Raw genomic sequence first — 22879 nt, forward strand, 5'->3', positions numbered from 1 at the left:
GTTCCTTCTGAGAAAGAAAGAAATTAATGAGTGTAAGCCCTCGGAAATGTCACATTTGAATGAAAAAAAAAATCTCTTGTTAATTAAATGTTGTCTTCAAAAGAGAACTTCATTGAAGAGTGAACACTCTTTAGGACCAACAGAGACATGGTGTCTCCATTACAGAGGATGAAGAGGGCAGGCAGGCTTCGGGAAATATTAATTCAAGCATCCGTGATGCAGGTCTGCCTCTGCTGTAGAGCAGTGGCACTGGGGCACTGATATCATGAAAGGATTTCTTTTTCAACCCAATATGCCTTCTATTCAAAGAGAGAAAGACTAAAAGAGGGTCCAGTATTCATGGATTTACAGGGCAACAAGTTCCCTTATTTACGGGAAAATAATACATAAGGCCACTTGTATTCCACAAAATTATTTAAAATACTTCCTCTCTGGCATCCTTCTTTTTTTTCCCTATTTCCTCTCTCTTTGCTCTCTTGAGATAATTTTAATGTCTTCCAGGACAGTAGCTTATTATAAAATGGTATCGTTAAATGTTAATGTATAACATCAAAGTGATTAAAACTTTGACATCTCCTGTTCTGTAGTTAGCATAGACCCTATTTCAGTCCTTAGATTCTTGGAGCACATGATTATGCAGAAGGTTTCTAACTCTCTTTGAGTGTAATGCTTAGTTTATATCTGACATTATTTATATATTTTTATATATATTATGTAATTTGTATAATGTGCACTATATTGGTTGTGAAGTTTTTTTGCTTTTTTTTTTTCCTTTGTTGCAATTTAACAATCATTTACAGTGACTGGAATGGTACCAACACACAACTTTCCTTAAACATTGACAGATTCAGAAACTGGATCGAAGTATATACCAGTTATCTTCATTCCCTGCTACCCAGTAATTTCTTAAAGTGTAGACTTATGATTAAAAATCTCTCTGAGGCTAGTAGTTTTTAAAAGGCAACTTAGTTATGCTCATTTTATAAAGCTCAATCTGTAGAGACTGAATATAAGATTTGATTACAGCAGAAAGTAATAGCATGCTAAAAGTAATTATAATAATTCGTGACTTCCTGAAATTCTGAATTCATGAAAATTTTGAAATGTTACTACTTTCAGATTCTCAAATACTTTTACCTGTATTTAACAAATATGACTCAGAGTCTAAATGAGGTTTTATCAATAGATTTTTAAAATAAATAATCAGCATATGTTTTTACATCAGTAACTATAAACAATTGAGAGTACTTGAAAATTATTTTCCTCATAAGATATTAAATAATTTCTTGGCAAAGTCACTATTAATTTACTTGGCAATTTCTTTCTTTCTGATAGTGAAAGGCTAAACAGCCTATTCTCTGTCTTAAATATTAATTGGAAATTAGTAAAGAACAAATTATTTATTATGTCTTGTTGTTGTCAAAAGAGTAGTCTGGGTAGATTTTTAAATCTAGTATCAATTTCAAATTCTTGCATCAAAGCTAATTGCTATTTTTTTAAAAATTGGATAGTTATTTTTTAAATAAATATGATAGTATTATTTTTAACCATCTAATTATTTTTTAACTTAGTTCTTTAACTGAGAAACAGAAAGAGGGTAGATCTGGTATAAGGAAAAGGGAGGCAGAGATATATTCATATAGGCAACATTAAATCACAATATTAAATCTTACCTACCGGGTGGACTAAGATAAAATTCCTTACTATTGGGTTGTACAGTTTTTTATAAGTAGAGTGATAGGCAGTGAGTACCTCTTAAAACATCTGCATCTGTGCGTAGTACATTTTCTACCAGTCTTTGCTGAGGATGCTCCAGTCCCCACTGGACTTGCCACCAAAATGCCCCAACCATGTACCTGTCAGAGGAGGAACTACCACCTGGACTTCCTGAAGTTTCCTCTGGAGGATATCCGAAGCTCCCCACCATGTTTTCCTCCTCAGCCACTGACTTCCTTTCAGCAAAATCCCTTTCTATTATGTTCATATGCAGTTTTCAGTCAACTTCTCCCTCCCATATATATTCTCATTTTTGCCCACTTACCACTGAATATAGCTTCCTCCTTCACTGTTTCCAACTCTCATAATTCCTAAGTAAATTAGCTTATGAATCAGAAACCATCAGTTTCTTAGAAATGTTTTCCAGGCCACCCACATTAAGGACCAGTGTGCCACCAACTCTAAAACCTTTGGAATTCCCCAAATATACTCTGCTGAATCTCCACGAGGCTTCCTTCTAATTAAATCTATCAGCATTTAATATAATGTACTTAATACAATAATTTTTCTGGTTTTTTTTTTTAATTACTCATGTAGCAACCACCCTGGCTTTATTTTTTTACTGCAAATACTTAGTTTTATGCACCAAAGTTATATTGTGTATAAAGTAGGTTTTCTTGTGGGCTGGCCTGAGAACTGAACCGCCATGGAAAACATCATTTCTAAAGAGAAATGTATTCTGAGTGCCAAACATCTAGCCTAAAACCTTCTGAAATACAACCCGCCTATAAATTGAATATGCATTCCAAATTTGACTCTCCTCACATAAGCCTCAAAGCCCGAATAGGCCTGATGGGGTTCAGTTCTAACAGGAATGGGTACTGTTTGGTTATCCCGCCCATCACCCTAATGTCCACAAGGTTTGAAGAGCAGACACTGACTACGTTTGAAAGCCACCACCAGATTCATTCTGTAACCTGTGGCTGTTTAAGGAGACCGTGGGCAAAAGGTCTCATTTACATCCACCTTATTTGTTGCCCCAAAGCAAAGCATCAATAAGTAAATTAGGGTTGATGAGCATGGAGGTCACACTCAAAAGTCTGTGAGGTTTAGATTTTTAAGGACTTGCCTTATCTTAGGCTTCATGGAGATTCACTGAGCCAGCTTCATGACACTGTTCAAATGTCCAAGGATGGGGGTGGATGGAAGCCTGGGTAGATGATGGGGTTCAGGAAAAGCTGAGTGAGGTGCCCACCCCCTCACGGTGCCCAGCTCAAGCGTGAGGGCATGGCACTGCCCCGTGAGTGTGTCACTCGTGCTTTCACTTTTGCCCTCCAGTAAGAAGGTTGCTGTCTTGGGTTTTCTGTTCCTCCTGTGATAGTTTTACTCCATTTCTCTGCCTTTTGTAAATTTCAGGGCATAAGCAGATGGCCATGAAGGTTGTGCCTCCAGACTTCACTGTCCAGGCCAGGGACAGTGGGTTTTAATGGGGCCAGTTCCCCACATCCTACCATCTAAAACATTTTAAAACATTCAACTGTCTGCAACACTCAGACCAATCCATTAAATCTAATTCATTCCAGGTCCTTCTTGGAATAAAATTTTAGAGTTGGGTAAAGTATTTATCAATTATTCTAAAGGCAGTAAAATAATGACTGCAAACTACCAATTTTCTTATTTTGGTGAACTCTACCCTGGGGTTTGGAAAGCCCTTCAAATAGGCTATGATCTCTAGATAAGATAAGGTTGATACAGTAAACACTATTAAGGAATGAAAGTTGCATAAATAGTAAAGGATTTTTTTTTAATTGGCAAGGTTTCATCAGGGAAGAGCCAAGTATGAGATGCTGGGAGAAAGGGCTACAGATTTTAAGACTGTACCAAGGAGGGGAAGACAAACAAGGGTTCAAATTCAACCTATGTTAAGATCACGGTACAGTGCTCTGGTGCTTAAGTTCAAGAAAGGAGATTACAGAGGTAAAACTGACTTGTCAGGGACAGGACTAGGTCAACCAATAGCAAAGAGAGAAAGACAAGCTATCAAGAACTGTCTTTGGAGCCATGGAAAATAGGAGGTTACAGCTGAGAACTGGTCTCTTGAACAAGACCGTTCCCACAGGAAGTCTAAATTACAACCAGATACTGCAAACATGGAAAGCAGAAACACAGAAACTGTTCATCAGTGGGTATACCTCTGCAAATTGTTTTTTTTTAAAATTAGTGGGCCGCAGACAGTGGCTTGGCAAATTTGCATAGTTTTGTCTTATCCTTAAGAGAATTTTTTTCCTTCAAAATGGCCTCCACGGCCTTACAGCTTCTTGTTAATTCAGAATGCAGGACACTTTTACTTCCTAGAACAGAAGCTCCTGGCCCAATTCAAATTCTTTCTCTCTCTTTCAGGCTCCCTGTGATAAAGGAATTTCATTCACTTTTTACTTATAATACTACCAATTCTCAGCCACCAAAGACAGTATCCTTTCTCTTCACATTGTCTTCTCTTTAAGATGTCTTCAAGTTCTCGTGTACATTTCAGAATGTAAAAATGCACGTCCAGCAATTCAGAGAAGCTTCCAAATCACCAACAGAGAGAACGAATCCTTTTAGTTAGGCTTTGCATGAGCTTTTCAGGAGGTTCAAAAATAAGTGTGGCTTTTTTCCCTCCCAGCAAACCTGTAACATTTATGTCTTAAATCAAATGACATGACGGACTGACTCTCTGGACTTATCTCTGTTTCAATTTAATTACAGACACAGAATCACATGAGAGAAGGCCACCACATCTTGTGTACCAGAAATATCTGAAATCCAAAGACAAATTACAAACAAGTTTAAAAAGATACTATGTGTTGCATTTGTTTGGATTCACAGAGCTCTGACTCTAATTTCACCCAGCTCTTTTCTTCCAAAGCTGCATTTCCAACTCCATTGCACATTCCAGCCACACACCATCCCTTTAATTCATAAGTTTAAATCTATACTAGGGTGAAGAGTTTGGTGAAGATTTATGAAAATAGAAAACTGTCACAATCAGAGTCTGACTAGCAGCTGGGGAAAGAGCCCTATTTACTAATAATCATTTCCCTATTGCAGAAAGAAGCAATTTTTGTATTTGTTCTGAAGAAGATACATTGGTGTTTACAACCAACTTCTTTCTCGTAGCACTTAGCAAATTATCCACTGAACTGAAAGTCTGCCTAATAATGGGTGCTAAGAGGCCAGCCTCCCTCACCCTAAGCATTTCAGATTAAGGGAAAACATGACCTGTGGATTCATGAGCCATTGTGAAACAGGCTGCAAAATTTCATCTGGAAAATAGCCTGTAACTGTTGTTCACCGTTCTTGGATAACTTCTACCTTGTTTTCTGTTTTGGGGATTGGTTGGTATTTTTGCTTTATGTTTTGTTGTTTTGTATTTTGAAATAATTTCTGGAAAGCCATTTGTGAGCCATGTGAAGACTTTCACAGGATGGTATTTGAGTGACGTTCCTCTATTTGTGAAACAAGGTCACGAAAAGAAAGAAACTTGCTTTATCGCCCCCTGCTTCATTCATTCATTCTCTGATGTATTCATTCTCTAGCTCAGACCAAGACCTGTGTTTTACTGAGACCACTTAAGAAATATTTGTGAGTAATCGCAAACCAGTGACCACCACGTTAGTATGTGTAATAACTTTGTATACAAGCTGCATCCGATATAACCACACAGCATGTTGAAAATTTTTCTTCTCTTCGGGCTATCATTTTACTTCAGCTATTACTTCTACCACTGCTACAACTACTACTGCTATTACTACCACCACTACTATTAGAGGACTACGACTTCAGAATAAAGAAATATTCCTTAGTTCTTTCTAGCACCTTGGCTCTACAGTTTGGTTACCTACAAAGAACGTATCTCCCAGTGACCTATAAAAAAAAAGAAGAAATTGCACATGATAAATCTCAAAAGAAAAGCTACAGAAAGACAAACACACGCACACAGAGCATGTGACAGAAACGTACAAGGAAATCTTAAATTTTAATTCTACAATTCTGAATTTTCTAAGTTCAAGTTTTAATTTTTGCTATAAAGGCTTTTCTGTCAGATCCTCCATCACTGAGTGTCCTTGAGCTAACTCATGGCCTATCTAGCATTGTCCTGGAATGTTGCAAAGTCCAAGGGCTGACCCTCACCTCACTCCCATGCACTCATCATCCCAGTACTTTAAACATCACCTGTAGCTCCCTTACCTCTGAAATTTTCAGTTCAGCATTTGAGACTCCAATTCAGTCTCTCATTTTTGTATTTTTCCTCCCTCCACTGGACCTTTTCTTCCTGGATAGGAAAACTTTCTCTGAATCAGTTAACCCACCCCACTCTCAAGACTGCCTTTGGTCATGCTTTCTTTCCAGCCTGGAATCCATGATGAGTTGTCAGAACATTCTTTTACAAGCTCCCTTACTTAACTCCCCTTGCCCACTATCCTTTGCAAGTCTCTGCCCTGACAATCCTGATCCTGCACAGTCCAGTATTTTGGCTTCTCTACCACTCAGCCTGGGGGCACCATTACAGACTGATGATAGGGCGTGCTCACTGGGTAGCCAGGATCTGCAGGGTTCTCTCTGCCATCTGATGACTCCTCCCTCCTGTTCTCCTCATTGGGCTCTCCAGACCTTCACTACCCTCCCTGTACCTCCTATCCAGTCTCTCTAGCATCACTGCTACTAAACAGGTGAGCTTAAAGCAAAACAATCTTCAAATGACCCATTTCCCATTCCAAATCCCTCCCCACCCCACTCCCACCCACTCCAGTCATCTCTCCCTCACCCTCAGCTGCTCTCCAACACTTTCAGAAGAAAGAGCGTTCTTCCATTTCCAAGTTTACTTTTCTGCATCAGGCATTCCCCCTGCTTCCTTTATCTTCAACCTATAATATCATTATCATACCTAAAACATAACTAGCAAAACTTCCTTAACATCATCAAAACTCCACCACTGGTAACAGTTAGATGACTATTCTAAATAGTCCTATTTCTGATATATAATGTAAGTAAACATCCATTAAAAATTTTTATTATATATACAATTTGTATCTTGCCTTTTCCCCTTACTAAGATCTTGTATCTTTCTAAATTACTCAATAGCTGTACATAATCATTTAAAAAAACTGTCCAGTAGTCTTCTATATAAATGGCATAATTCATTTAACCAGTAACCTCTATATGACCATAAAGTTTTATGTTACTGTCTTTTGTCTCCATTATAAATAGCTGCTAAGAATATTTATGTTTTATTTTGTTTTGATTTGGTACTTTCCTATGTGAAGGACAAGACTGCATCTCATCTCTTAGCCATTAGGAATAGTTAATATGAAAATAGGATTGAGATTTAATTTCATACTTCTAATAATTATCCATTTCTCTAAACCCATTCATTCTTAAGCTTCTGTGGTTCAGTTCCCACATAAACCAATCCCTTGCTCAGGAAAAGGCAACCATAATTTCTTTTTCTTTTTTTAAATTGAGATATAATTAACATACAACATTTCATTGGTTTTAGGTGTACAGCATAATGATTTGATATTTGTATATATTGAAAAATGATTACAGTAAGTCTAGTTAACACCCATCATCTCACATAGTTACAAATATTTTTTCCTCTAGGGATGAGTTAAGATCTATTCTCTTAGCAACTTTCAAATATACAACACAGTATCATTAACTTTCATCACCATATTGTACATTACATCCTCAGGACTTATTTATCTTATAACTGAAATTTTTACCCTTTGATCCCTTTCACCCATTTCACCCATCTCCCCACCTTTGGCAACCACCAATCTGTTCTCTTTATATATAAGTTTGGTTCATGGTTTTTTTTGGTTTGGGCTTTTATTTTTTTAGATCCCACATGTGAGTAAGATCATAAAGTCTTTCTCTGACTTATTTCACTTAGCATAGTGCACTCAAGGTCCATTCATGTTGTCACAAACGGTAGGATTTCTTTCTTTTTCATGGCTGAGTAATATTCCATTGTACATCATTGCATATGTATACCGCAATTTCTTTGTCCAGCCATCCATTGGTGACCTCTTGGGTTGTTTCCATGTTTGGCTATGGTAACTATGCTGCAGTGAACATGGGTTCGAGTTGCTGTTCTTATTTTTTTCAAGTAACCATCCAGAAGTGGAGTTGCTGGATCACATGTCCATCATTTCTTAAGTGACAAGTTCAGTGAATCCTTTTAGTCCTCACCTTTATTTTTCCTCAGGATTTAACATTTTTTTCTTGCTTCTTTTTTATTTTTCTTCTCCCTTCTTTTGGTCAATCAAGATTCTGAGTCTAGCCTAGGCTTAAGGGGAACATGAGACCTCACCTCTCAGCAGGAGGAGTAGCAAAGAATCCCTCAGCCTATTAGCCATGTATTTTTGCAACTTTCTTTTCCTTAGGCTGCAACAGAATCATGCTCTCCTGGGTTGTCTCCTCCATCTGATTCCCCCCTGTCTGACTTTTCCTGGAGGAATCTTCTTCCTCTTTTTTCTGACATATGCTGGAATGTTATATGTGACTCTCGCTTCTCATTTGACATTTTCTCTTCTCATTGGGCAACTCAGACCAGTCAGCAGGCAATGACTGTACAGCATGATCAGTGCTGATGGAGAACAGAGCCATCATCTGGAACATCAAACAGGCCTCAGAGATGTACAGGGCATTGGTGCAGGGCAGGAGTGGAATGTGGTTCTGCTTGTGGGAGAGCAGGATGCTGGGGGCTCTGGTTGAGAAAGGAGGCTGGAGCAGCAGGCAGAGGTCAGGACACAGAAGACTGCACGTGTCATCCTAAGAAGCCTGGACTCTGTCTGTTTATCCAGTGGATTTTTCTAGGTTCTCAGAATGTACTGAGTGCTATCATTTCATCTGCTGTGGTGCATCTTATGTCTGCAATGTAGAAATAACCTTTTTTCATTCCACTGAGATGAGCTTACTAGGATGGCTCTTGTGAATACAAAAAGAGATTGTGTAAAAGATGTCCTGGCAGGGGCGGGACGGGGGTGGCATGGGGAGTGGGGAGCAGAAAATTATGGTTTTATATTCAGTCAATCTAAAAGAATTTTAATGGGATATTATGTGTGATTTATTGGAACTCCCAAAATATTTATTCAGTGATCGGAGATATACTCAGCACAGAGCCCGAGATAACATCATAAGTTCTAGAACACTTGCAAACAAACTCAGGGCTGAAAGCAAGTTCCACTGTGACTCAACGTTCACATGGTATGCCAAGGAAGAATCATTTTCATTAGAACACAGTTCTCCACTGAGGGGCACTTCTTACAACCACAGGAGCATGGGACGCAGACATGCTGAGGTCCAGTCCTTAGCCTCTGCCAATAGACATCTGCCTATTTTGTTACAGTGAGTGCCTCACTTTCCTGCCACCTCAGGATCCATCTCATCACCTAAAGTGTTTTTATCAGTTCCCTGATACACAGTGAGAGAAAGTCATGAGAAAATGATGGCTCATGCTTGAAAAGTCATTTCCACCTTCTCTATCCTTAAAGGGAAATCCCTTCTGCTTCAGATCTTACCCTTTAAGAGATCATCTTTCCAGGAGTGCCTTCCCCTTGCTTCAGAAACCTCTAGAACTGGAGAATGGAAAGGCTTGTTTCTTGCCAGTGTAGTCCATCTTGCTGTTGGAGTTCCTGCTGGTCCATTAGAACACATCTGGATTTTCAGGTGCATCATCCGTCAAGAAAAAAGAAGTTGCCTACTGTTCAAGGCTGAGGACAAGGGAATGAGCATTAAAGCACCTGATGTGACTTCTCTGGCTTTGCTGTCTGCAGCCCGCTGCCCCCTGGGAGGACACCCCGGAGCTGAGTGCCTTCCTGCGGAACTCCACCATCCCGCATCTTGTCAGGAAGAGAGATGTAGCTGTGCTGGAGCCTCACAGACAGAGCCCTGCAAAGATACTGGTGAGTCATGTCAGTGTGCAGAGATCTGAGAGGAAAGGTGAACTTGACAGAATTCCCCAATGCAGGCAGTTTAAACTACAAGTGTTTTTCAGTCTCTCCAAGGCTCAGAGATGCCCAGTGTTTCAACAGTACATGTTGTAGACCATGAAAGTGCCTTTTCTGGAGGGACTTGGGAGTATTTGCAATATAATCTTTTCATTTTTTCTAAATCTGCCATGTGGGCCACATTTAGAGAAATGATGAAAACAAAAAACGTGACCTTTCATGCATTTCAAGAAGGCAAAGGTTCAATTGTCAGTCTGGCAGCTGGTGAGAATTTGAAGTGAGCCTGGAGAAACACTGCCCATGCAGTGGGTCCTTGGGAAGTTGCACCCCATGCCTGCATCTCACAGTCCTCAGCTCCACCGGAAGAGTCGAGAATGTTTTCAGAGTTCCTTGGCCAAAACTCTTGCAGAGTCTTAGCATTGGGATTTGTGGTGGATCTAGTCTGAGCTTGGTCAGCTCCTTGTAAAACTGTGGACAGCATTCCTAAGTCAGCATTTTCAATTCAGTTTTCCCACTCATTCTGGTGTGAATGTTAATGCCACTGGCTGTATGCATGAAAAGTGGTAAATTTTTTAAATCGATGTCTCTTAAAAAAATGTATGCCAGGCCTGACAGATCATGAGGGCACTGCCCCAGGACTCTTTAATCACTGCAACAAATAATAATAAAACCTATATAATCTCCCAACACTTCACAAGTAGAGACACATGGGGATGGGCAGAACAAAAAGTAACCAAATATGTAGAAAAAGAGCAGTATAGAACAATTTTTCAAGCCAGGGTGAGAGATTGAACACGCATTTGCCTAATTTTCTCCCAAATCCCACTGAAATGCATTAACAATTAATTAATGTATTATGTATGCCTTGCACATGCTCATCTTGACCATACAAAAATTTTCAAACATGGAAATGGACACAAAAGTACAAGGGGCAAGTCTAACATAATCAGTTATAACTTAAATCAAGAGAGGAACATTTATTATAATAGACATAACTTCAATTACGTGGCAAGAAGCTATGGCAGTTGGCAGGCTATGGCTCAAGTCCCTGTAAATTTTTATGGCATTGTAATGTTTTTCAGAACATAAGACTAGGGAATCTATATGCTCTTCAGTTTAGAGTCAATTAATAAAATTAATGTTACCTTTTTAAAAAAGCTTCTAGGAAGAATGACAGAACAGAGAACTGTGATTTAAGTTCTGGGGTTATATTGTACAGCAAGATGACTACAGGTGATAATATTGTCTTGCATATTTGAAAGTTGCTAAAAGAGTAGGTCTTAAAAGTGCTCATCACAAGAAAAAATATTTTTGTAACTATCCCTGGTGATGGATGTCAACTAGACTTATTGTGGTGATCATTTCACACTACACACAAATATTGAATCATTATGTTGTACATGTGAAGCTAATAATGTTATATGTCAGTTATACCTCAGTTAAATTTTTTATTAACTAAATTTTTCCAAAAAATAAAACAGTGATTGACATCTATAGAATTCTGATATTCAGTACCAAAGGGAAAGCCCTCTGGAGAACCAACATCTAAACCTATGGAGACCAACAATATGGAAAATCAAAGAGTCAAATGTTTTTCAATTTCTTTCCTCTTGAGTGTATTTCTCATGAGGCAATGGAGATCAATAACTAAAATTCCTTTGAAAATTATATTCACTTCGGTTGTAGGATCAGATTTCCCCCTCCTATTCTTTCTTATTAAAGATTTTTAATGCAAGACAATTTTTAACTTCTGAATATCATAGAAACATCTTACAGATGAGAGCAAGGTGAGCCTTGATTTCCATTTCTGATTTGGTTAACTCATGTCTTATTCCCTTTCTCTCTTATTGTTTCAAAAATTGCAAATCATCCACCTCCCCAATGTCTTTGAGTCAAAACAGTCCTGGATAGAAAGTGATTATGCAAAGTTTATTCTAAAATCAAAAGCTAAATAAGACCTCCTACAGTTTTTGTTTAGTTAAAAACAACTTACAGAATCCCATTTCTGAGGAGGAATTTGGAAGTGCAAAATGCCAACATCCTGTGTTGGGATCATAATTTCCAGTCTGCATCAGAAACATTTGTATCTGCTAACACTGAAGTATAGTTTCTCCTCCGCCTAAGAATATCCTTGCCTTTCTCATTTTTGGGCCCCCTGCTGCTTCTGTAGTCAACCCCACGTCCTCCTCCTTTCCAGGCTCTCTTCACCTTCCTGTCACTACTCAGCTTACTGAAGCCTTATCTTTGTAACCCTCTTCAGGCATGTGGTACTCTTGAGCACTTCTTGAAATCATCGCATCGCTTGTCTTCCCCAAAACATTCACTCCTGGTTCTCTTCCTACCTGTTGGCGTGCCCCTCCCTAGGATTTCTCAGGGACTTCTCTTCTGCCCATTCCTAAATGCTCCTGTGCCTCAAGATTTCACCTGTAGCCCCCTCCTCTTCTCTCCCATTGACTTTGCTCTTGCAGAGAAATGTCTTGCACCATCCAGTCACGTCTAGGTGCCTCCTGCCATCTTAGTCCTCCCTGACTACACTCTGGACTGTGCATGTTCTTCTGGTTGTCTGATCAACCCCAGTCTCAACATGTCCATGTCCCCCAAAATGTGCTTCTTCTCTAAAATTCCCAATCTCAGTAAAGCCAGTACCCATCCACTCATGCCCTCAAACCAAAAGAGCCTCCCTCATCCCTCTCTCTCCTTCACCTCAACCTTCGACTAGTCATCAAGTATATATTCTACCTCCTAAATGTCTCTAAAATTCATCCTCCTCTCTCCCTTCCCACTGCGCCTGTTCAGGGTCCCATCATTTCTCACTTGGACTCTTGAAGCAAGCCTTTACAGCCTCCTTGCCTCTTGCTGTCCTCCCTCTATTCTTCCTCAACTACCACCTATCCCCTAAAACACAAACATGATCAGATCCCTTGCCTACAATGTTTCACGGGCACCCCAGGACCTTCTGCATCAAATCAAATCTCCTTAGCACAAAGAGGAAGATTCTTTTCTACTTAGACTTTCCACCTGCCCACCCCACTCCCAAATCCCCTTTTCTTCTCTATCCTGAACATGCACTGGCCTTGTATAAGAGGACTGTGTCCCCATCATCAAGTCCTGCTAGGTAACTGTTTCTTGCCCTTCAGGATTCATTCTGAACATCACCTTCTCCAAAAATCCTCCAACAGAGCTGGCTAACTGGGATCAACATCCCACGGAGTTTATAAGAACTATCTCCTCCTGACTTCCCTCTTTTCCCTCCAGAGGGTGGAACTGGCAATACACAGCACACCAATAAAGGAGCAGAGGTAAACATGAGGGTCCTTACAGGTGACACGAACTGTAGAACTTTGAGAATTCCTGCTGCCACTCAAGGCACAAACCCAAGCCCCTTAGTGCCAAACTCAGTCGAACAGGAATAGCCTAGCCCACCTGTATTTGGAAACATCATATAGAAATCCAGCCTCACTAGATTTTATCAGATACACAATACTGACTACTTTGTTTGTAGAGAATTCTAAGGTTCTCAAAAAAATGTTTACATCATAGTACATTCCTCAGGTTACTGTGTGGTTTATCAATGTCATTAAAGTGAAATGCCTGAGTCAACGACTTCACGTAATACCCAATAAACTGATGTCTATTTAGCATCCGTGCTTGAGATGTGAAAAATGAATCAAGCATAGCCCACAAGATAAATTGAAATCAGTGAAGGAGGACAATTTGAGAAGTATCATTCTGTTCATGGGCATATAGAAAATGGAATGTAAGGTCTCCAAGTATGTACATATTGGGATCCAACCAGAAGATACAATTTAATAGACAGAATGTCACCATAATGAACATTTTCCAGGAACATGCATTTCATGTATTTAAAGTTACCCATTGTACATTGGGCAACCCTACAAAGAAGTTTAAAAACAGTTTAATGGATGGAACTTGCAGAAGATTCTGCTTTATAACCAGGAATTAATTTAGACAGAAGGATGTTGTGGAACAAATACTTGTCAATAGGTTCATATCATTGGGTCTCTGAGATAGTACAGACTCGTGGCCCTTCCTCTTAAGCCTTTTTGGGATTTGCTTGGTCAAAGGCTGGGTACTGTGATTGTAAGAAATATCCTCCTGAGTTCTGAGAAAACCAAACAGATTCAGTCGCTGCTTTGGGAAGATTGTTTTAAAGCCCTTAGAACAGAGGATAAACTTTGTTGTATTTTATGTTCCATTTTAATTCTACATTACCACTAATGGTGCATCTTGAATACCAAACAGTGTTTTTTCTTGATAGTTTCAGTGTGTTTGTTCTTTATTTAAATTAAAAGTTTATGGATTAAGCAATGACTTCAGGAAACAAAATGTAAGTAAAGTGACTTCAGTGTTGATTCTCTGCCATGATTTAAACGCACCGATTTGCCACCCCTGCTGTTGTTTTCTGCAGAATTGCACCAATATTGAGTGCTTACAAATCTCCTGTGCGGTGGGAAGGCTAGAAGGAGGAGAAAGCGCAGTCCTGAAAGTCAGATCACGGTTATGGGCCAGGACTTTCCTCCAGGTAAGAAAAGCACCCAAGCGCTTACGTGCTACTCACAGGAAACCTCTTCTCAAAAAGCTCAGAGGGGTGCTTTTTGTTTGTTTGTTTTTAAATTTTTTATTGAATTGTAGTTGACTTATAATGTTAGTTTCAGGTATACAGCAAAGCGATTCAGTTATACATATGCAAACATTTTTTTTAAGAATTCTTAAATGTTTTCATTAAATTTTTTAATGTTTTAATTTTCAGGTTTTCAATTAAAATTTTTATATTTGATTTTTACACTTTAGAATAATTTTTAATTTTAAAAATTGTAATATTTTTCATTTTTTAAAAAATTTAAAGAAATTTCAGTGGAGGAATTGAGCCAAGATCAGCTGGTCATCTTTCCCATTAGGTGAAGTTGGTATTTTTCCAGCTTTGCTGAGATATTATTGACAGATAACATATGTAAGCTCAAGGTGTACAACATGATGATTTGATACTATATATTGGGAAATGGTTACCACAATAAGGTTAATTAATACCTCCATCCCCTCACATCATTACATGTGTGTGTGTGTGTATGAGAGAGAGCTTTTAAGATCTAGCCTCTTAACAACTTCAAGGTTTATGACACAGTATTATTGACTATAGTCACTATGTTGTGCATTAGATCCCCAGGACTTACTAGTCAACTAGTTGCAAGTTTATACCCTTAAAAAACATCTCTCCATTTCTCCCACCCACAGCCCTGGTGACCATCATTCTACTCTCTATTTCTATGAGTTTGGCTTTTTTTAGATGCCACTGATAAGTGGGATCATACCCTATTTTTCTTTCTCTGTCTGATTGTTCTGACTCAGCATAATATAATGCTCTCAAGGTCCATCCGTGATACTGCAAAAGGCAAAATTTCTTTCTTTTTTATGGTTGAATGATGTTCCGTTGTGTGTATGTGTACATGTGTGTGGTATGTTAGGTGAAGACAATTTAAATATCCTGAGTCTCTAAGACAGATTCAGACAATATCTTAGATTTGAACAGATCTATTTAACTCACCACTGTAGATCACCACTGTATAGTAGTTCCTCAGTAAATATTAGTTAATGAAATGATGGTAAGTAAAAGAACACAATTCAAGACTTATGCCCAGAAAATTAAAAATATAAATTAATTTAGAAAGGAAAAGAGATATTGTCCTAAAAAGTTCCTGTCTGGTGATCCAACAGCCTGGCTGCAAGCCAGAACAGTCTTTCGGTTAAGTTCCAGTTACGTTGACTTGTAGATTTCTCACTGGATTGGCCTGTCTGGATTGCAGCATCCCACACTTCAAGGGATGATTACTTTGACTGCATGCATTTTAAAGATTTTAAATCTCTTTTATATTAAGCAGATGAGTTTTTCCATTTGGAAAGAGCTACTCATTTAAGTGATACTCCTGTGTTGTAACCTTGTTGTTTGGGGTGGGTTTGGGGAAGGGGGAATAGCTAAATTAAAACTCCTACCAAGTCTATGCATTCTTACTCATATTTTAACTACTAAAAAATCATTTGGCTCATTGTGCCACAGAAAATCCAATGGTAAAATCCTAGAGTTTTTAGTATCTCTAGATTCTCATGTTTTCTATGAATCAAAATACTTCTGTATAGTCACACAAATTTTATTTAATTTTGTTTCTAAAATAAACAGGGGGAAAATTAAAGGTATTTTTAAAGGGATTTGTGAAGCTGCCATCTTCTTTTAAAAACAAACAAACAAACAAAAACCTCAGGAAAGATTCTTTGACCTCAGCACTATTAATATTTTGATTCAGACAATTCTTTGTTGTGGGTGTTGTCCCGTGCATGAAAGGATGTTTAGCAGCATCCCTGGCCTCTGCCCCCTGCTCACCAGATGCCAGTACCAGTTCCCACCTCAGTTGTGACAACCAAAATATCTTCAGACACTACCAGTGTCCCCTGGGGGCAAAATCATCCCCGGCTTTGAACTGAACTAAGGAGATATGTAGAGCAAAATTTATTTTTTTGTTGTTGTTAAGCCATGATTTATTCATTCACTCAACAAATATTTGTGGAGTGTCTGCTGCCAACTATGTGTCAGGCATGGCTTCAGGTCCCACTTGTATGCCATCAGTTGGTTCCTTGTCATTCTGCTTTTTGGCTATTAACTTCTTATCTAAGAGTTGGGGGAGGTGAGTCTTAATGAATTCTCAAGCCCACACAGTCTAAATGATAACCATCACCCTTCCTGTTATCTTGGGCATCACATCCTACCAAAATGAAGGAGAGCAATGTTTCACTGAAGTGGGACTAAAGTCGTGACAACACTCCAGACAAGGGGGAAATGACTACTTTAGATGACTTGCATCAGTTCTGTGCCGACACCCTATTCCGTGGGGTAAAGCCTGCATCTTTCTCTACCTGTTAGGGATGACCCAGTGAATGTGGAAGAACTCAATAGCAACTGAGGGACTGTCTGAAAAATAAATAATTAGCACAGAGTCAGACCAGAGCAATCTGCAGGGATATTCTGATGTTCTACCAGAGCAAAGTGACACTTCCAAAGATTTAGGAGAGACACGCAAGTCACTTCGCTTGCGCCAGAGCCCAGACTTCTGTACTTCCACAGTTTCTGCTCACACACCAGTCTTGGAATCTGACTTCTAAAGAGGAGAGCATTAGTACAAACTGCCCCTACCTGCCACTCAAATAACATAGTATACACTGGAAGTCTTTAATAGTTTTGTCACACAACCCAGAAGGAGTTAAATATTTTCTGCCTTCCTAATCCAGGCAAGAAGGTTTACAATTCTTGGTTGACAGGATTTGCTGCGTTATGTTTGGTTTTGCACATATGGTGAACCATGTGTACTGGTCAGAAAAAGATTTTAATTGAGTTAGTTCTAAACAATGTTCTGTGCAGTGACCATTACTTGAAACAACAACCTCCTTCACAGCTTAAAGTTTTACCAGAACTAGGTTTTGTCATCCCACAAGGCTTTGTGTTTGGTAGATGCTGAGTATTCAAACATGGGCTATATAAAATGGATGTGTAGTTAAAAGTCATTCTTGAGAAGGATTTAAGCTGCGGGAAAGGTGAGAGTGCGGAGTCCTATGTGCTCCCAGCCACCCTCACCAGGTATTTAACCAACTCAAAAGCCTCACTTTCCATCCCATTTGTTACTAGCTCTGTAACTTTGATTCGTCCCATGACCAGATGCAAATCATTGTGCACTAGTACATAAGAGAGGCAGCTGGTGGGCTGCAAACCACGGTTTAAATGATGTGGCAGTGACAGAGGAATAGGCATTTTCTGAGGATTGAGAGCTAACTGGGGTATGTTGAAGGTCCAAGACGTTGTCAAGGGATATTATTCCAGCTGCTTTTTTTCAATCCTAAATTGCCTCCAGTTACTATTACAGGAGTAGGCTGCTGCAGAGAAGACAGAATTTTTAAATGAAAGAATAAAGTCATTGCTGTGCCAAGAGCACGGCTGAAAGCGTTCGTTCAGCTGTGAACAAGGAGTCGATAATAAGACTCTGCTCATAACTGTTTTTCGTGAATGAAGTCCTGACCTGGGCCAGGCCTTTTCACGTACAGACTCGTGTGTCTTTGATGCCAACCCAACTGATCAGAGTCCTAAGAGTTCACATTTCCTATTCCTTGGTGCTCCATCTTTAAAAATGGGAAGAAATGCATTTTTTTTTCTACTGAAAAGATAGGAAGAAACCTTGGTTTTGGAGAATCATTTGAAATAAAGAACAGATCAATCTATCAGTTGTATTGTTGACAGGCTATTTGCCTCCCAGTGAATTTATTCGGACCCCAGACTGTGTCCGTCTCCATCCCTGAGTTAAATAGCAGAGGAAAGCGTTTCAGTAGCCCCTTGGCATAAACTGGAGCCCTCATTGTATGTCATAACTTCCTGAACTTCCTAATCTAGTTGATGGGGGAGGAGGCCCAATTCAATAACTGAAAGAATTCAACCTTTTATAAGGGGCTATCAAATGGGTGGATATGGGATAGGAGGGTCATTCCAATAACCAAACCATCTGATGTGTTCAGTCACCATTCATGCTGTCAGTCAACCAGGATTGATGAAGCCCTCCTGTGTGTGCTCTTCTAGGTGCTATGGAAGGTATAAGCCTTCTATTCCAAAGCTCTGTGCTTTCTTTTTTTGTATAATCTTGTCAGGGAGGAAAATAAGAGAGACAAATAAAAAGTTAAACAACGTGAAAATTCCAAACAATATAAGGCAACTATAGTCTCATCCCAGACTTACTGAATCACCTTCTCTGAGCCTGATGCCAGGTGTGTCTGAGGCTCAGCACAGCACAGTGGTTTGTGAACCCTCAGAAATGAAGGTAAAGATTGGTGATAAGTGGAAAATGGGAGGAGAAATCAAACTGGCGAAGAGCAGAGGGGTGAAAGAAAGGAGGTGAGAGAAAAATCCCAGCAGAGAAGCATGTTTCTCCATATTCTAGAGTTCAGGCCACATCTCTTATTCATTAAGAAACTTCCACGTTCATAAATGCAGAATCACGTAGGACAAAAACTTTCCATCTGGAGTTGATACAGAGACACAGTTCTCCCATGATTTGTTTCCAAAGATATGACTTCAAGAGCAAGAGAATAATTTTCCATCAATGTTTCTTCAGTTGAACTTGGAGACTAAAGAAAACTTGTTCTTTGAAGGTATGGGAGCCTGGACCCATTTGAGTATGTGATTATAATCCTTATGCACAGAATCTCATTACCAGAATTTGTCATGTTTCTTCTGTGTCTACCAGCCAGGGTGGTAAGGAAAGTAAATTTAAATCACTGAGTACACATAAGATTTTATGAGCAAAGACTTCCACATTAAAAGAAAAAAAAAAAAAACCCTTCTCACACAAACAAACAAAAAATGCAGCTTTCAGTTGAAATGGAAATGCCAGGAGACAAGAGAACATCAGAAGAAAAACAACCAGAAAAGACTTTTTCCAAACGAATGAAGTTGCTTATCCTGGAATGTCAGGGTAGAAAGAACAAAAAAAGCCAAAGATATAGTGAATTCAAGTATATAAAAGTTTTGCATACTCTAGCCTGTCCTTATCATGCAGAAGAAATGGGGTTAAAGGAAGGAAGAAAAAATTCAACCACAGGTGGGAAAAAATTTTGTAAAAATATTTAAATAATTTAACTACAATCCAACCTGTTTGATTGGTCTCAAGAAACCCAACACTGGATTATAGATGGTGAAGTGCTAGTAAATATTTCATAAACCACTGTCTAGGTGCATGGATAATAGTCAAATGCAATAAAATGATTGCTAAGTACTGTGTTTTGAGTATTTATTGCTTCCTTAAAAGTATAATTTATGAAAGTTTATGTATATTTACTTTGTTTTAATAATGGCTCTATTTAACAGCTGGTACTCAACATTCTTGAAATTTTAATATTCTGCTCTGAAGAGCCATTATGAACCAGTTACAGCCAACCACTGGATAGATCTCATTCCTGTCTCAAGTTAAATGGTGGAGAACCACAGATGCTTAAGTCCTCGAAAGAGTTTTCCTTGACTTACTCTTAAATATTTCCCCTTGACTTTTATCAACAGTTAATATGAGAACCTATTAAACAAAAAGAACTGTTGCTGAAAAGTTCTATCAAAAATGCAGTATGGCTCTTCATCAGTGGTTCCTAACCAGGGGAGTTTTATTCCCCAGAGGACATTGGCAGTAACTAGAGACATTTTTGATTGTCACAACTAGGGGAGAGATGCTACTGGCACCTAATGGGTAGGGGCTAGAGATGCTGCTAAATGTCCTACAAAGCACAGGACAGTCCCTTAACCAACCCCAAATCCTAACAGTGCCAGGACTGAGAGATCCTGCTCTGGGTCTTCTGTATAAAATGAAATGTCACTAATTTCTTTATAACTTAGCAGCAGTCTCTCTCCTAAAATATTTCCTTCTATCTGATTACAAGAATTTTGTAACCCACTATGTCTCCCCCTTTTGTTCTTCACCAATAGTACCCATACTTGCTCCTTTTAGGAACTCTGATTTTCTGTTTTTATTTTAACCTTTGTGCCAAGTCCTTGGTTAATAAGACAAATTATCTTTAGAAATAAGAAAGTGAATGGATGGTTGAATGAATGTCTGGACAGATGATGGATGGATGGATGGATGATGGGTGGATGGATGACAGATGGTGGATGGATGACGATGGACAGATAATTTATGGATGGTTGAATGTATGATGGATAGAGGGGTGGATGATAGATGGATAGATGGATGGGTAGGTGATGCAGGGATGATGGAGGATGAATGGATCATGAATGGATAGATAGATGGGACAAGTAAAACAGAAAAGAAAGAAGAAGGAAGGAGGAAATTTTGCTTTGGAAATTAACAACACTGAAAACAATTGGATGGCTGCCAATATAAGTTTTAAGAGCTTTACATGGAATATATTTAACTTTTTTTTTTTTTTTAATTTTCAGAGGAAAAACAATCCCTATTCTCTTGCATCCCTGGTATCCTTTGAAGTTAAGAAGATGCCTTATAAAGATCAGCCAGCAAAACTCCCAGAAGGAAGCATAGCAGTGAGTATCTTAAAATACATAGGTACAAATAGCATCACTGAAATTATTTTTTAAGTCATTGTTTAGTGTGTGCTCAGTTTAAGTGCTTATTACATTGACTTGAGAAAAGTTTCCCTCTTTAGATCACTGTTTTCTTTTTTCAGTCTGGAAATTTCAGTGTCACTGGATCACATTTTTAAACCTTCAGTGTAAAACTTCTACTCCCCAAAAAAATCACAAGGCAGGACTAATACCATTTTTCAATTTAGCCATTTTGTTTGAAAGAAGTCCAGATACTGATGATTGTTACAATAAAATCATAGTTATCGCAATTTTAAAGACAGTCTGGAGACTGAGGTGGGAAAGGAGGAATCTCTTTGTTAGGGACAATTGCTGCAGATCAGCTACATGAGCTTGGACCGTCAGCTTTTCTTTCTATACAAAGAATAGTCATTTTTACCTGGAAATAAAAATACACTATTAGCTTCATTAGACTGAAATGTTATTTTTAAAATTGAGGCTGTTAAACATTACTGACACCCAAATATCTGTCCCAGCATAACAGCTGGCATCCTCAACAACCTGCCCAGGCCATGGGAGCAGAGGGGAGAACGGGTGACAGGGGGCCAACAGGCACAGTCACCAAAGCTCTGCCTTTGCTGGGAAAGTGACCACAGCCAGGACTCCGAAAGATGATACTAAGATTTAAACCTTCATCTCTTGGTCATGCCATAGATATTTACAACTTCAACTTGGATTCTGGTCCCCAGGTCCTTGTTACTCGAGATGTGTTTTGCAGACCAGCCTCATCAACCACACCTAAGAATTGTTAGAAATTCAGAAACAGGCCTCACTCAAGAGCTGCTGAGTTCGAATCTGCAGTTTATCAGTATCACCAGGGCATCATGTACACTTGAGATGTATTGTACTGGATGTTTGAGAAGCATTGCTTTGGACAGTGTGGAAGTGGATACCATCATAATTTCTCATCACTGTAGGTCTTATAACATAACTAATAGTTACTTTTTCTAGCCTAATCTACTCTTAATTGTTTAAATTAAATTAACCCATTGATTAGTGATTTTCAAACCTGAGTATGCAAAGAATCACCATTTGTGAGACTTTACAGATTTATTCGTACCAAGACCACACTCCAAATATCAGGATTGAGTGAGTCTGGGGTGGGGCCCTGGCATTGTGCCATAAAAGCTTTCCAGGTGGCTCTCCTGCAGTGACACTAGGAATGAGAACCCCCAGCACAGAGAGGAAAATCCCCAGATTTCAAAGCAAGTTCTCTTGGGCTTCCTCCTGGTTCCACCCCCTCTAATTGGAAACCTTCCGAAAATCACTCTCTATACTTCGCTGAGCCTGTTAACCGCATTTACATCCAAGTGTTGATAAGATTATGTATAAAAAGCTCTGGCATTGTACCTGAAATGAGGCAAGTCTCAAGTTTCACTAAGAGTAACCCTCCCCAAATGCCTTAGCTTCCCTGGCAAAGCCCAGGGAACTCAATTGGAAATGCCCATAGATTCACATAGTCAAAATACTTCAGTAAACTTTGGTGGCATTTAAAGCAAGTCCTGCCACATCTTTCTTCACTTAGCCTGCCTTTCTTTCTCTCATGAGATGTCTGCTGTAGTTTGGATTTATGTTCAACCTAGAAAACGGATGCTTGGGATTTTTAATATAGAATGTTCATTCATGGAGGGAGGTTCAAAGACTTGTAACTCTAAGGGAGATAAATCTGGGTCCTTTGTTTTCTCTGTGCACGTGCTCCATAACAGAAACACATGTGACAGTCAAGTCCATCAACAGGATTGCGTCTTTCTGTACTGGCCACAGGTGACAGCCTGCTGTTCTCAGCTCCTATCCAAAGATCCACAAAATGATCAGATACATGCTTCTCTGGTCCCAACCACCCTCGTTACTGCATCTTTTAAAAAGTCTTGTCATCTGATGTAGAAGATTTACCACCCCATTTATGTAAAGGTCATGGCAAAACCTTTTAGGTCTCCCAACCCCTGACTGACTGTAGGAGATGCTGCCAGTGGAGAGTTAGCTGTGCCCTGCAGCTTTGGTTTCAGAGGCCCATACT

At 39.1% G+C, this 22879-nt stretch overlaps 1 protein-coding gene across 1 annotated transcript in view; it reads left to right on the top strand.

The window, feature by feature from the left end:
• The window catches only part of ITGA8 (integrin subunit alpha 8), a 172527-nt gene that overhangs the window by 139174 nt on the left and 10474 nt on the right, over nt 1-22879 (top strand). Inside the window, exons 26-28 of the mRNA XM_031444604.2 lie at nt 9537-9665; nt 14140-14253; nt 20701-20802. Coding sequence (XP_031300464.2) covers nt 9537-9665; nt 14140-14253; nt 20701-20802 — 345 coding nt within the window. The remainder of the gene's footprint in view (nt 1-9536; nt 9666-14139; nt 14254-20700; nt 20803-22879) is intronic.

Source organism: Camelus dromedarius, chromosome 26 (assembly GCF_036321535.1).
Source record: "Camelus dromedarius isolate mCamDro1 chromosome 26, mCamDro1.pat, whole genome shotgun sequence".
Taxonomy (NCBI): domain Eukaryota; kingdom Metazoa; phylum Chordata; class Mammalia; order Artiodactyla; family Camelidae; genus Camelus; species Camelus dromedarius.